Raw genomic sequence first — 16,037 nt, forward strand, 5'->3', positions numbered from 1 at the left:
AATATTAATGTGCAATATAAACCTCATTTAATTTGTGGGGCACTGAAACATTCACTGTACAATGAATTTATTTTGTAATTTGTGCCTCGACAGCATATTTTTTGTTTTTGTATGTGTATAATTTTTTTTTCCTTGATTTGGCTGTGTTCCATGTTTGACTGGCTAATTAACTGGAGGCCAGAAGATTACTTCAGCCTCGCAAAGCATTCAGACACTTTTTTTGGATAAACCTTCCTTAAGGCACTTGTGCAATTGGCTGGATACTGTCTTAATAATTGATAGTACAGGAAGTCAAACATAAACAGGAAATTGTTTATCCTCTCGTTGCTAACAGAACCCCAGAACTGTGGGAAGTTGGGAGAATAAAGATTTGATTTTGAGGATCTTCACCATTTCTGTAGATGGAAGAATGTTGTTTCCGGGGCTTTAAACTTGAAGATTGATACACAATAATTTTCTCAATTCTGAATTTTAATCTATTGCCTGTGGGATTTAACTAGTTTTTGTTCTTTTTAACTGAGCAATTCTCCTATTTGTTGAGAGGATATTTCCTCTAGTGAGGGAGTCTAGGACCAGAGGGCACAGTCTCAGTATAGAAGGACATCCCTTTAGAACAGAGATGAGGAGAAATGTCTTTAGCCAGAAGGTGGTGCATATTTGGAATGCATTACTAATTCATCAATAATTATTAATATTAATAATAATAATATCTTATTTATAGAACACATTTCATACGGAGGATGTAGTTCAAAGTGCTTGGCAATGGGATAAATTGCAAACATGAAAGTAAAAGACTGAAGGATGTTATTTAAAAGCAAGGTTAAATAAATAGGTTTTGAGTTGGTGTTCAACAGGGTCAACTGAGTCTGCATTCATTAAAGTTTTATGTATTTAACTCCGTGGTTTAGGAGTACAGTTCAAAAAAGATGACCTGCCACCACACTTCCAGCCAATCTATTATAGATCATCAAAGCTTGCTGTTTGTAAAAACAATCAACTGGGCAATTATAATAAATTTTGTGTTTGCAGGTTAAATTAGTGGAGCATTTTGTTGCTGTTTCATCGAACAAAGTCCTGATTGGTGATGGATAACATAATCTATTTAGACAAGGAGACTAGCATGAGTACTCCTCAGGGGCACTGGGATCTCCGCCATCATGTAGAGGACCACATCACTGCCATGCTAGATGTGAAATATCAAGTTAAAGAAACAGTACCTGTTCTTTTTCGTACCTCTGCTCAGCCTCCCCTCTCAGAAGCCCCACAAGACAAGCCTCAGCAATTCCACTCACTCAGCACTCTAACTAGGATGACTATAATGATAGTACTTTTTGGCTAACTTGTCTCAGAACTTCTCAATCATTTTTTCAAAACAATTTCCTCCCCACTTCCTGCTAAAAAGGAGATGCTGACACAAACAAACTCTTGCATGTCCTTTTTATAAATCTCGCACTCGTTCTCATTTACCTTGCTCGAACAGGAGTGACTATCTCACTATCCACTGCCAGCTGCCTCCCTGTTATTGTGAATTCTCCTTATTTCAACAGGTCCACTCCTCCTGATAGCTAAAGCTGCCCAATGCGTCACTGGCACCAGCCAATATGCCATCAAGGACATACAGTATATACAGGAATGTACAGGATAAAGACCACCAATATCATAAAGGATGCCACCCACCCTGCTTATGGACTGTTCATCCCACTCCCAGGGAAAAGGCAATGCAGCATTCACTCCAGTATCACCAGACTCAATAACAGTTACTTCTCTCCCTGATTTTAATGCCGGATCTTCCTGACAATAATTCTATAAGTGTGCCTTTAAGGTTCAAGATTACTTATTACGTTTACATTGAAACACACAGGGAAATGCACACACACACACCAGTGGACGCAGATTCAGATGGGACATGCAGTGGACTCACAGAGATTCCTTTTTAAGTGAGGGGAACAGAGGCAGTCTGACCTGCCGCTCCTGCTACTACATTGTGACAGTCGACAAGAGCTCTTAGTTTAATTCTTCAGCTCAGTGAAATAAAATTGTGGCAAAGCTCGTCTAGACAGTGCCTGTTCTTTGATGCTTCATTTGTTCATTATGTGCCATGCCGTATAACGTGGACGATCGTGGTCTTATGACCATGATTGTTCTTGGTACTACACCCTGCCCAAGGGTGACCTGCAGGCTAGTGGAGTGAAGGAGCACCTTACACCTACTTTGGTAGAGACATGTCTCACCCCTGCCACCTTGTTCAGACACATTTGCTTTGAGTTCACTGCATCCAGAGGTATTATTTCGTGACTTGCTCTGTCTGTCTTACTGGAATTCCGGTCACCCAAGTTTCTGTTTGGTGAGCTGGAAGGATGCAAAGCAAGCAGATCTAAATGTTAGGGTACTGAGGTATCTGGTACAATGAAGGCATCTGAGAATGCAGATCCATAATTCCTTGAAAGTGGCATCGCAGGTAGGTCGGGCTGTATGGAGAGCTTTCGGCACACTGGCTTTCATAAATCAAAGTATTGAGTACAGGAGTTGGGATGTTAAGTTGAAGTTGTATAAGACATTGGCGAGGCCTAATTTGGAGTATCATAGTCAGTTTTGGTCACCCACCTACAGGAATGTAGAAGGCTGAGGGGAGATTTGATAGAGGTACACAAATTATGTGAGATACATAGGGGTAATTGCAAGCAGCTTCTTCCATTGAGGTGGGCTGGACTATAATTAGAGGGCATGAGTTAAGGGTGAAAGGTGAAAAGGTTAAGGGGAACATGAGAGGGGACTTCTTCACTCAGACGGTGGTGAGAGTGTGGAATGAGCTGTCAGCACAAGTGGTGCATGGAGCTTGATTTCAACATTTCAGAGAAGTTTGGATAGGTACATGGATGGTAGGAATATGGATGACTGTAGTCTGGATTCAGGTCAATGGGAGTAGGCAGTTTAATTGGATTGGCGCAGACTAGATGGGCTGAATGGCCTGTTCTTGTGTTGTATCACTCCATAATATTGCCGAGAATTGAGGACCTGAGTTATAGAGAAAGGTTAAATTGATTAGGATTTACTCCTCTTACTCCCTTGTCTTCTTTTCTCCTCACCCACATCACCCTTCCTACTTCACTTTCTCTCATGGTCCACACTTCTCTCCCATCAGATTCCTTCTTCCTTCGGCTCTTCCATCCAACACTTCTCAGTTCCTCAGTTCATGCTCACCTCCCCCACCCACCCACCTTCCCTCTTCTGGCTTGCATTCCTTCCTCTCGCCATAGCTTCTGCCTTCTGCCTTCTGCTCCCTTCTTTTCCTGTCCTGATGAAGGGTCTTGGCCCAAAAAAAACAACTGTTTATTCCCCTCTATAGATGCTGTTTGACCTGCTGTGTTCCCTCAGCATTTTGTGTTTGTAGAACTGGTTCTAGTTGTTCTAGATATGAGCCCCTATATTTATGCGCAAAGCCATGAAGCGACTCTATAACTATTGGCTGGTTGCGGAAATCATGAAAAAAGTAATTTAGAGCAAAAATTATTTTTAGCTCTAACACTGAGTAAAATGAGCACAGGTTAAACACACCACACTCTTGTTTATTTCACACTTTCTAACTTAGCTTCCTCTAAAATTGTTCAGCACAGGAGGTTGCCCAGACTGTAGTGTCGACGGAAAGACTATTTAATCACAGCTTTGTTCCCCTGAAACCCTGTGATTTATGCTTTTCCTTTTCAAGTCTGTATTTAATTTCCCTTAGAAGTTACTTCCACCACACTTCCAGCCAATCCATTATAGATCATCAAAAGTTTGCGGTAAATAAAAAAAAATCAAGTGGCCAATTTTAATACATTGGTGTTCCTAAGTTAAGTTAGTGGAACATTTTATTCCTATTTCCTCTAACAATATCCTGATTGGTGATGGGTCACATAAACATAGTCCATTTAGAATAGGAGCACAAGTGGCCCATTTTTTTAGGAGAAAATGGGCTGGCTTTAGTTTTCAAGTAAACTTTTCAGTTGTTGGAAATTAAATGAGTTGTCCTAGCTTTGAGAATTAGTTTTGAAGTAGTAAGTTATTTTATTGCAGTTGTCATATTTCAGATGTTGTTGGACAAGTGATGAGGAAGGAGGTGAGGAATTATAATGCTGGTCCAATGGGACTAGGCAAAATAATAGTTCAGCATGGACTAGATGGGCCAAATTGTCTGTTTCTGAACTGTAGGCTCTATGACTCTGTGACTCAAGATATAGATTGGGAGGATATGAATTTTCGGAGTAGTGCCATCTCCAAAAGGCAATACAATTAAATAATAATAGCTTAAATCAAACTGCAGAAGTTGAAAACCTGAAACAAAGGCAAAGTGCTGGAAATTCTCAGCAGATCAGTCAGCATCTGTGGAGAGAGAAAGTAACTTAACATTTCAGGTCAGTAACACTGCATCAAAACTTTTCCTGTTCTATTGAGAATTTGAAATATTTTCTGTTTTTAAAACACAGAATGCTACAGAACAGTACAGGCCCTTCTGCCCACAATGTTGTACCAATTTTTTAACCTACTATAAGATCAATCTAACCCTATCCTCCCACATAGCCCTCCAGTTTTCTTTCATCCATGTGCCCATCTAAGAGTTTCTTAAATATCCCTAATGCATCTAGCTCTATCACATCCCCTGGCAGTGTGTTCTATGTACCCACCACTCTGTGTAAAAAAATTGCCTCTGACATCACCCCCAGACTCTCCTTCAAACAGCTTAAATTATGCCCTCTATTATTAGTCATTTCCACCTTGGGAAAAATTCTCTGGCTATTCTCTCGTAACTACAGTTTGCCTCTCATCATCTTCCACACCTCTATCAAGCCATCTCCTATCCTCCTTCGCTCCAAAGAGAAAACCCGAGCTCACTCAATTGATCCTCATAAGACATGCTCTCTAATCCAGTCAGCATCCTGGTAAATCTCTGCCACCCTCACGAAAGCTTCTACATCCTTCCTATAATGAAGTGACCAGAACTGAACACAATACTCTAGGTGTAGTATAATCAAAGCTGCAACATTACCTCATGGCTTTTGAAGTCAATCCCCTGACTAATAAAGGCCAACACACCATCCTATCACCTTGCACAGCAACTTTGACGGATCCCTCAGAGGGACCTGAAAATCCCCCTGTTTATTTCTGCTGTTATTAAATAGTATTAATGTGGTTTTTTTATCAGACATGGGTTGAATAAAAATATCCTGTGTGATCAGGAGCATGTCAACATTTCTGAAGCCTAGCCCTTTTCATAGAGATAAGGGACCTGGAAGTAATTAATCTTCCATTGTCAAATGACAAAAGATGCAAGATCATTTATTTGAAAATCATATTCATGGACTGAACATTGGAGAATGGTGCTGGAGTCTTGTGTCTTGAGCAAGGTTTAATCGATGTGGTTTGTGGTTTGACTCTGTAGTTCACGCTGTGATGTGTTTCTGGTTGCTACTTTTGCATTGCTAATTTATGTGATTTTGATCAGGGTGGACTAGCTCTGTGGCCTGCAGTCAAAGAATGCTTGATTGAATTGAACTGAATTTGCCTGGACTATTTTGGTAACTTGTGGTTTGGTGTTTCCTATTCTGCGTTTTTCACTTTTTTTTGCTGTTTGCACAATTTGTTCTTTTTATTTGCGTTGGGGGTTTGATGTTTTTCTTTGAGAAAGTTCCATGGTTTTCTTTCTTTGATGCATGGCTATCTGTGGGAAGATGAATCTCAGGGTTTTCTGCCTTGCACACATTCCTTGATGATATATGTACTTTGAATCTTGAATCTCATAGATGCTTAAGATGATAGGAAGTACAACAATGCTATTCCTGCACTAAGACTTGGAAGTTCAATCTCATTCTTGACATTTGTTTCTTGATGTCACATGTACCAGGAGACAGCGAAAAGTTTGTCTTGAGTACTGCTCATTCAGATTAGATAATTACAGTGAGGTAGAACAATATGAAATATTAACAGTGCAAAATAAAGTCTAAAAGCTACAGTGAAAATGCAGGCAAATCAGGTGCAAGGCATTAAAGAAGGAGATTGTGAGGTCAAAGGTTCATCTTGTTGAATAAGAGATCTGTCAAAGGAGTCTGATATCAGCGAGCTAGAAGCTGACCTTGAGCCTGGTGGTATGTGCTTTCAAGCTTTTGTATCACCTGCCCAATAGGAGAGCTGAGGAGAGAGAATGTCTGGGATAGCTGGGGTCTTTGATTGTGCTGGCTGCTTTACTGAGGCAGAAAGAAGTAGAGACAGAGTTCATAGAGGGGAAGCTGGTTTTTGTAACACTCTGCAGTTTCTTGTGGTCACATGCAGAGCAGTTGCCGTACCAAATCATTGTGCATTTTCTGCAGGTTTGTTTAGATTGAAAGGGATGGACACAAGGAGCATCCAGCTACGTGTGTGGCCTTGTGACTGGAACACTACAATATCAGTATAAGAAATGTCCTGTCATAATGGTATTTATGGTATATCATGCTTTTTGTTCTTCTTAACTTTATGGTGAAAATCTGTGCATTATTAAAAACAATTGCATTCAATAAATAGTTACAAGTGAAAATACTAAGAAACTTACAGAACTTATTCCTGAGTTAAAGTTATTATCTCTTGATACTGTTTATGGAACATTTGACACACAGAGTAGTTAATCATAATGTTATGCCTGCTGCTCCAATAATTATTTATGACTATAATTTTATTTGCCCTAGCAGCCAGGCCCTGCAGTGAGAACGTTCCAGAACAGTAAGGCGAGGGTCACCATGAGCCCTGGCTTTACTCCACAGTGGAGCAACAATCAGTCTGCTTGGAACAGTTACGCCTACCCCAGGGCTAATGTTCACATTCAGTCCCATGCCAATTACAGCTACTGCCCTGGGCACCCTGCCGTAAGTACACCAACTAGGCAATATCTTATTAACAGTAATTAAGTGCTTTCATGCTATGATTTGAGTACAGTCATTGGAAATGTAGTAACATAATAAATTGAGCTTACGTTGGCAACGATTGGAACGATAACCATGTTCCACTTTTGAATGGGATTGTGATGCAGTAGAGAAATTTAGGAGAGACTGGTTTTGGCAGAGGACTGCTGTTCTAGATCAGATATATTCTTGAGAAATTCGGTGAAAGGCAGTAGGGGGAAAGGCCAGATAGGGCGCTACTGCTGCTCTTTGTGCGTACCATTGTCTGTTCAGGAATTCGAGGCCACTGATTAATCTTACATCAAATATTTTTTCCCTGTGGCTTTGTCTTTCATATTTTAATGTCAACCTTAAAATTTCAGAGATACCTTCGAGCCTCAATAACTACATTGTATACTGGAGAAGTCTAAAGGATCATTTTGAACTTGCTTAAAGACCTGGTAGACTGTGTATTTGACAAAGAAAGAACTTACTCTTCCATAGTTACTGGTGAAACTATACAAGTAATTGAAATATACATTCCATTGAGAGCTTGTTAATCCTCATCATTTGCAGAAAGGAATGTTTGTGAGTCTGTGTTTGAAATTTTGCCGCATACTCTGACATTAAATTGACCACCTTACAAAGGAGATTCGATTCTTGCAACCAGGATCATCACGTATGTGGTCCCTTGCCGTAATGGAACTTTTGGGAAAGAGATGTAAGTGAAATTGGAGAGACTGAACTGCCAATTATTCTTTGTTTACAGGGAACCTGCTGTCTATATTAATGCAATGTACACACTTGTCAGTTTAAAATGTTATTTGACAGTCTAACATGCTTTTGACTGTTGTCAGAACATTACATACACTTGTCAATATTTAAATTTTTTTGACAATTTAGAAAACCTATCATGGGATTTATGGGGGGCAGGATGGAGATGCATCTCCATCAAAGAGATGTAAAGAGATCCTTCCCTCCAGTAACCAGCAGGTCACCCCTGGGCAAGGTGTAGCATCTGCTTATCCCCCCCCCCCCCCCACTTCCCTATCAGGGAGCAGATGCTGGATGGCCATATGAGCAGCCGGTGCATATCACAAGTCCTGGTTTTGTGACCACTGATGCCAGGCAGACAATCTCTGAAGAGCATATATAATGGCTGGGGTCACCCATCTTGTAAAGACACTGCCCAGAAGAAGGCAATGGCAAACCACTTATGGAGAAAAATTTGCCAAGAACAATCATGGTCATGGCAAGACCATGCTCGCTCACATCATACAACACGGCACAGGATGATGATGATGGGTTTGGTCATGGTGATTTGAATAGGAATTTGTTAAAGAATGGATGAAAGGTTTTTGCAGAGTTGAAGTTACAGACCTTTCAGCTGTGATCTTATTATACCGTGGCTTACACCTGTTATTAATGTAAGCTCCTCATGACTTTGTATTTACCTAAGTTTGTAACTGCCTTCAGCCTTCCAACTTCAAGAATCAGCTTTATTTGCCATATCCAGTAAATTTCCTTGTATTAGGAATTCGCTGTGGTGTGTTGGTGCAACATGCAACAAAAAATAACATTCAATGATAATAAAGAATAAAAATAAAGATTAAAGATTAGCTTTATTTGTCATGTGTGCAGTGAAATAGAGAAATGTGCGATTTGGATCAAATAAAATTTAGCGAGGCCTGTGCTGGGCATTGAGGTAGAGTAAGGTAAAACAGTGCAGACTGAAGCGCAGAAACAATTGAAGAATTACAGTTCAGGTAGACAATAAAGTGCAAGATCAAGAGGTGAAGGGTCCATCTTATCGGATAAGAGGACCATTCAGGAATCTGATAACTGTGGGATAGGAGCTGCCACTGATCAGCCATCAACTTCATTCACCATACACCGTACATTTACCTGTGTTTGCTCTGCTGTGTTGGCACAACATGCACCAAAGAGCAACAACTCTTAACTATTATAAAGAATAATGAATTATACAAAAATAAATTAGAGGTTGAAGTATGGATATGGAATAAAATGTGCACAAATACAGAGGCGAGGGGAAACAGGTAGGTTGCTGGGCATGGCATCTTGCTGGGCTGGAAGCGGCTATTCCATGCTGTATCTCTAATTTCACACCGCTGCCCATAAGGAGTTTGTATGTTCTCCTGTCACCATGTGGGTTTCCTCCGGGTGCTCCAGTTTCCTCCCACAGTCCAAGTACGCACTGGTTAGTAGGTTATTTGGTCATTGTAAATTGTCCTTTGATTAGGCTAGGGTTAAATAGGGGGGAGGGGGGCTGCTGTGTGGTGTGACTTCTGTGCTGTCTCTCAGTTTATAAGTAAATAATACCACCATGTATTTGTAATACAAATAGCATTATAAAAAGCGGTTTAAGGTGGTAGGGCGGCTAACTGGAAAGATTGGTCAGATTAACTGCCTGGGAGAAGAAGCTTTTAAGATGGTGTGGAGCTTTTGTTTTAATAGCCCTACAGCACTTTTCAGAAGGGAGCTTTTAGAAAAGGCAGTGTGCAGGGTGGGTAACGTCTGCCAGGATTCTTCCTGCCCTCTTCTTTGTTCGGGGACACATACAGTACAAGTCTTGCAGTGATGGTAGATGGTCGACTGCAGCCACTGACCTTTTCCGAGGACCTGACATCTTGCTGTAGTCTTTGTATTTTGTGAGAGGACAGAGCGCTAGAAGGAAACACTTTCCAGAAGGGAGCTTTCGGAAAAGGCAGGCAACTCATGAGATAGGTTCAACTGATTACTTCTGGTAAGATGGCAGCACTTTTGATCGCAGAGGCTTCCATGGGGCCAACCAAAGGTGTTATTGTCTTTTTTAAATGCATTTGTTATGATCACAAGACCCTGCTGGACATTAAGAAGTGCAGGTGTACCCCATCAGCAAGTTGCTCGTTGGCGGAGAAACTGAAGGGTCTGGACTTGGTTCGGACTGTACTGCTGCCAGCGTCAGAGAGGCATCAGAGGTGTCTGTGCATGAAGACGGTGTTCAGGCTACAGTGAGTATCACCTTAGTTACTTCTTCTATGGTCGCTGCTGGACATTTGTAATGTGGAATGCCTCGAGCCTGATTCACTGATTTATCGGTGGACGACGGGAGAGCTGCGGTGTCACCTGCTTACAGAGCCCAGGAGAGAGGTGTCAGAGTCAGTGTGGTATGGCGTCCAAGCAGGAGTCGGTGGTTCCCCCAGAGTTCACTTAGCAGAAAACAAGCCATATTGTGTTTGATTTCATGGACTCATAATCTTGGGCTATAGCTTTTTATTTGACTGTATTTGCTATATATGCGCCTTGTGCTCTGCACTTGGTCGTGCAGTAATGGTGTTTCGTTTAGCTGTATTCATGGGTATTCTTATATGGTTGAATGAATGATACTTAAAATTGAACTTGAATTGATTCTGTCAATTCTTACAATTTGCTGTTTTAATTGTTTCAGCTTTCATTCCGGTATTAACTCTCTAAAATCCCCTTTCTTTAACCCCTCATTTCATCTTTGTCCTAATGTCATCATAGAAGGAAAGTGGAAACTGTTAGCAGGTCAGCTAATATCTGTGGAAAGAGATTCACCATTAACATTTCAAATTGAAAGTCGTGGGTCAGAAATTTTATCTTGCAATTTCAGAGTCACAGCACCGGAGGGTTTTTGTTTTACTTTTGATAATGTCTGTGTGACAGGCTACTGGCCATTTCACGAAATCACAGAAAACTCAGGTTGTGAATATTGATCGAGTTATTGTGTCCTCAGACGGTGACAAAAAGTGTTTGTTACTCTTGAACATTCTCAATTACTTTAGCAAGATCACCAAGCTGCTGGAAGTGCAGAGCAACAGACACAAAACACCAGAGGGACTCAGCAGGTCAGGCAGCATCTGTGGAAATGAACGAACAGTTCACCTTTTAAAGCAAGACCCTTCTTCAGGACTGGAAGACAACAGAATAAAAAGGGGGGATGGGGGGGAGGATAGCTAGAATGTGGTGGATGAAGCCAGGTGGGTGGGAAAGGTCAAGGGCTGGAGAGAAAGGAATCTGATAGTAGAGGAGAGTGGACCATAGGAGAAAGGGAAGGAGGAGGGGATCTGGGAATGAGAAATAGGTTGGTGAGAAGAGGTAAAAGGTCAGAATGGGGAATAGAAGAAGCGGTGCATTTGTTCAGCAGAAGAGAAATCGATATTCATGCTGTCGGGTTGGAGGCTGCCCAGGCAGACTATAAGGTGTTGCTCCTCCACCTTGAGAGTGTATGCTTATCTAATATATTCATATATGCACTAAACAGCATGCACTCAATGATGATCATAAGTTTCACGCCACAGACTACATTTCTGATATCTAAGAATGAATCACAGAAAAATTCTAAGCTTAATGATGGCACCTTTAATATAATAAAAATAGAGAATCAGGAAATAGATAAAATGCAAAAAGCCATATCTTTAGAAAAGTAACTCCATATGCAAGCTATAACATAGACTCAAGCAGTTAGGTTTCTGTGTTAATCTTTTTTTTCCTTTTTGCTGTTTGCATATGTTTTTTTGCATGTGGGGGGTGGTGTTGGTGTTTTCTTTGAATGGGTCCATGATTTTCTTTGTTTTGTGGCTGCCTGTGAGAAGACAAATCTCAGGGTTGCATATTGCAAAAATACTTTGATAATAAATATATTTTAAATCTCTGAATTTAGCGGTAACATTTGCTTTTGGATGAGTAGAGCATTTTCTCTAAGTTAACTTGTTAAATACTTTTATCTCTAGGAAAAGAGATTTTATCTCTAGGAAAAAGTGGGCCTCGTATCTAAGTGAGGATATACTGGCATTGGAGAGGCTCCAGAGGAGGTTTGCAAGAATGATCCCAGGAACAAAAGGGTTAATGTATGAGGAGTGTTTGAAGGCTCTGGGCTTGTGCTCACTGGAATGAAGGGGGTCTAATCGAAACCTACCAAATATTGAAAGGCTTTGTTAGAGTTGACGTGCGAAGGATGTTTCCTTGCCACAGAATGGCTGTGAAGGTCAAACCATTTGGTATGCTGAAAGAGCAAACATGGGGAAACCTGCAGATGCTGGAAATTCAAACAACAACACACATAAAATGCTGGTGGAACACAGCAGGATGCTGCCTGGTCTGCTGTGTGTTGTGGTATGCTTAAAGCTGAGTTTGATAGGTTCTTGATTAGTAAGGGCGCCAAAGGTTATGGGGAGGATGTAGGAGAATGGGGATGAGAGAGGAAACAAATCAGCTGTGATTGAAGGGCAGAGCAAACTCAATAACTTAATTACAGTCTTACAGCTAGCAGAATCCATTGTCCCTTACCGACAGTCACACATATGTCCCACTCTGCCTCCTGTGAGGACTGTATTCCATTCTCCTAGATTTTCTATCACTGCCGTATTTGTTCCGATGACAAGACTTTCCATATAGGAGTTTTAGACATGTCGTATTTTCTTCCTCTGAACTGCAACTTTCCTCTACCTTAATCAATTTTCTTATGAAGGGTTTGTCATTTATGCATGATTTAATGATTGACTTCTTTGATGGGTCCTGTTATTTCTTTGTTGTTGAATATTCAGGTTGGGACTGCATCAGACTTAGATTTTACTGTTTTTGGAGGGGCATTTGTTTGTAGTTAATAGTAGAGCTTGACACTGTGCATGTCCATAATGCATACATTTATATAAATTATACTATATATATAGCTATATCTATACAGGCATTTATGTATATTCAGTGGCCACTTTATTAAGTACTTCTTTACCTAATGAAGTGGCCACTGAGTGTATGTTCATCGTCTTCTGCCGCTGTAGCCCATTAACTTTAAGGTTCAACGTATTGTGTGTTCAGAGATGTTCTTTTGCATGCCATTGTTGTTACACCTGGTTATTTGAGTTACTGTCGCCTTCCTGTCAGCTTGAACCAGTCTGGCCATTCTCTTCTGACCTCTCTCATTAACAAGGCATTTTTGCCAACAGAACTGCCACTCACTGGATAGTTCTTGCTTTTCACACCATTCCCTGTAAACTCTAGAGCAGGGGTGTCAAACTCATTTTAGGTCACGGGCCGGATTGAGCAAAATGCAGCTTCATGCGGGCCGGATCAGTCGGATGCGTGAGAACGCAGCTTTCGTTGCCTCCGTCTTTTCAGCCTGCTGTCATGTGTCTCAGTCTCTGCTATAACTACAAAGTGTTTCACTTTACAAATTCCGTTTCTTATGAAGAAGACTGCCGAATAAACACTAAAAACCCTGAAAACCTGGTACCTGAATAAACTCAGCATTAGCCATATCATACGCCATAGGCGCTTCGATTACTGGGGCCAGCTTTAATAGTAATTAGATATTATCTCACGGGCCAAAGATAATTCCACCGCGGGCCTTGAGTTTGACATATATGCTCTAGAGATTGTTGTGCGTGAAAATCCTAGGAGATCGGGAGTTTATGAGGTACTCAAACCACCCTGTCTGGCACCAACAATCACTCCATCAAAGTCATTTAGATCACATTTCTTCCCCATTCTGATATTTGGTCTGAACAACAACTTGACCATGTCTACATGCTTTTCTGCGTTGAGTTGCTGTCACATGATTGGCTGATTAGATATTTGCATTAATGAGCAGGTGAAGCACAGAGTGTACATGTATGTAGATCCCCTTGTACACATCCCCTGATGATAGGGTGACCACAGTATTGTGTTTCCAGTAAGCAGAGTGATGGAGTCATAGTGAAATCTGTTGGCCTTCAAAAATGACTCGGACAGCAACTGCACTAAAGAACCTTTCTCCCTAAAGGAGTTCTTGCTTTCTAGCCATAATTGTTTACTGTCTTCAGCAGCAATCAGTAAGAATTCAAAGGAACAGTCTTAGCTAAAGCGTCAAAACAAATGTCAAATAACGTCAAAACTAATTTATCACTGGTAGTAATGATGCTACTGGTGTTGTGTGGGAATGTGTTATCCATGGCTGGTCAGATATAATGATGCTGACTCAGTGTGAAAGCACAGTTGGATGTTCATATGCACTGTAGTTACAGTAGCACAATTATAAAGATGAAACTCAGGATCAAAGATCATTTCCATTCACCATACAGTATATGTTATGTTTTGTAACTTCTAAGCATTAACTTAATTCAAATGAAGACACGAGAGTCCGGGAATGCAGGTGTAACTTTAGGCGAGGCACACACGTATTGTGTGGTAGAGTGGCAATGTAAGCAATTAACTTATTTTTAACATATCATGAATTACTTAAAGAACAAGAATGCTTATTCAACTGATATATATATACAAGATTACTAAATTATTATTGAAATATTAAATACACAGCAATATATACATCCATGTATTCGGAATTTGCTGTGGTGTGTTGCTCAGGGTGAGACATGCAATGACGAAAAATATTCAACAATTATAAAGAATAAAGAATTAAAGAAAAACAAATTCAAGCCTCAAGATAGTTTAATTTCCAGAACACATGTGTAAAGGAGAACAAAATACATGTTACAATGTAAACAGCTCATTAAAAAAGTGTTTTGAAATGTCCACAGTGCAGTGATGGTGTTAATAGATAGAGGGGAGTGGGGAGGCTAACTAGAATGTTTGATCAGATTAACAGTCTGGGGGAACAAACTTTCAAAATGGCATGAAGTTTTTATTTTTAATAGCCCTTTAATACTTTCCAGAAGGGAGCTTTTGGAAAAGGCTTTTTTGCAGGGTGGGTAGTATCTACAAAGATTATTTTCCTGCTTGCTTCTTTGTCCTGGACACTTACAAGTCGTAAGTGACCTCAGCCAATGACCTTTTCTTGAGAGTTTGCTGTAGTTTTCTTATATTGTGAGAGGATTCTGCACCAAACCAGACAGTAAAGGCTAATGTGAGGATGCTCTCTGTGAGGGTGGTGTAGAATTACACCAGTATTTTCTGGGAAAATGTTCTGAACTTCTCTTTCAATCTGAATAATAAACTCAAATATATGAATTCCCCTTTGCCAAGTCACTAATTATTCTGCTTTTAGGTTCATCTAGAAACATGTAATTAATGGAGAATTTAATAATTGATTTATTGTCATCGGTTTATGATATAGGAAAATGTATATGTATAATTATATTTCAGAAGATTGCTGACAAAATATTTGCAGGGGCATGTGTTCAGCTCATTATGTGGTTTAAAGAGCGGAGTGAGATTTCAGTGGATTTATTTGGACAATATTGTGACCTATGAGCAGCTGTGGGTCATGCAGTCCTATGTGCAAGGCCCAGTTCCATGTTCTGCAGATCCTTAGCTCACAGAACTGGATTGATCTTGTTTATTAAACTTTCAGTTTACCTGACACATGCAGGCTTTTTGGGGTGTGGACTTCCTAATCACTACAACACACACAAAATGCTGGTGGAACACAGCAGGCCAGGCAGCATCTCTAAGAAGAAGCACTGTCGACATTTCGGGCCGAGACCCTTCATCAGGTCCTGATGAAACGTCGCAGTGCTTCTCCTTATAGATGCTGCCTGGCCTGCTGTGTCCCACCAGCATTTTGTGTGCGTGTTGTTTGAATTTCCAGCATCTGCAGATTTCCTCGTGTTTGCTTCCTAATTGCTATTCTGTTTTGTGAGGGTATGCTCACTTAGAGTGATAGAGCACAGTGGCACAGAAACAGGCTCTTCAGCCCATCACCAATGAGATTTATTTAAACTTTTATTCTCCCTAGTCCCATTGGCCTACACATGGACAATAGCCGTCCATAACCCATTCCATCCATGTACCTATTCAAATTTTTCATTACCATTGAAATCAAACTGGCATCCTCCACTTCCACTGGCAGCTCGTTTCACACTCTCACCACCCTTGGAGTGAAGAAGTTCTCCCTTAATTTTCCCTTTAAACTTTTCACCTTTCACCCTTAACTCATGACCTCTAGTTATGGTCTCATCCAACCTCAGATGGAAAAGTTTATCTACACTCCTCAATTTTGCATCCCTCTGTACAATCCCTCCTCATTATCGTGTGATCCAGAGAATAAATTCCTAACCTATTCAATCTTTCTCTATGACTCAGGTTCTCAAGTCCTGGCAACATCCTTGTGAATTTTCTCTGTACTCTTTCAACCTTATTGATATTTTTCTTTCCCTTTCCTATAGGTAGTTGACTCCTACTTGATTAACT

The 16,037-nt window shown here is 40.6% G+C and overlaps 1 protein-coding gene across 5 annotated transcripts in view; it reads left to right on the plus strand.

Moving 5' to 3' along the window:
* The window catches only part of rbms3 (RNA binding motif, single stranded interacting protein), a 1,202,299-nt gene that overhangs the window by 423,342 nt on the left and 762,920 nt on the right, over positions 1–16,037 (plus strand). For 3 of the 5 annotated variants that reach the window (XM_059945024.1, XM_059945027.1, XM_059945026.1), the window contains exon 4: positions 6,699–6,875. In XM_059945024.1, the coding sequence (XP_059801007.1) occupies positions 6,699–6,875 (177 nt within the window). The remainder of the gene's footprint in view (positions 1–6,698; positions 6,876–16,037) is intronic. The other 2 variants (XM_059945025.1, XM_059945029.1) reach the window with 1 other exon arrangement.

This window comes from Hypanus sabinus, chromosome 20, assembly GCF_030144855.1.
Source record: "Hypanus sabinus isolate sHypSab1 chromosome 20, sHypSab1.hap1, whole genome shotgun sequence".
Taxonomy (NCBI): Eukaryota; Metazoa; Chordata; class Chondrichthyes; order Myliobatiformes; family Dasyatidae; genus Hypanus; species Hypanus sabinus.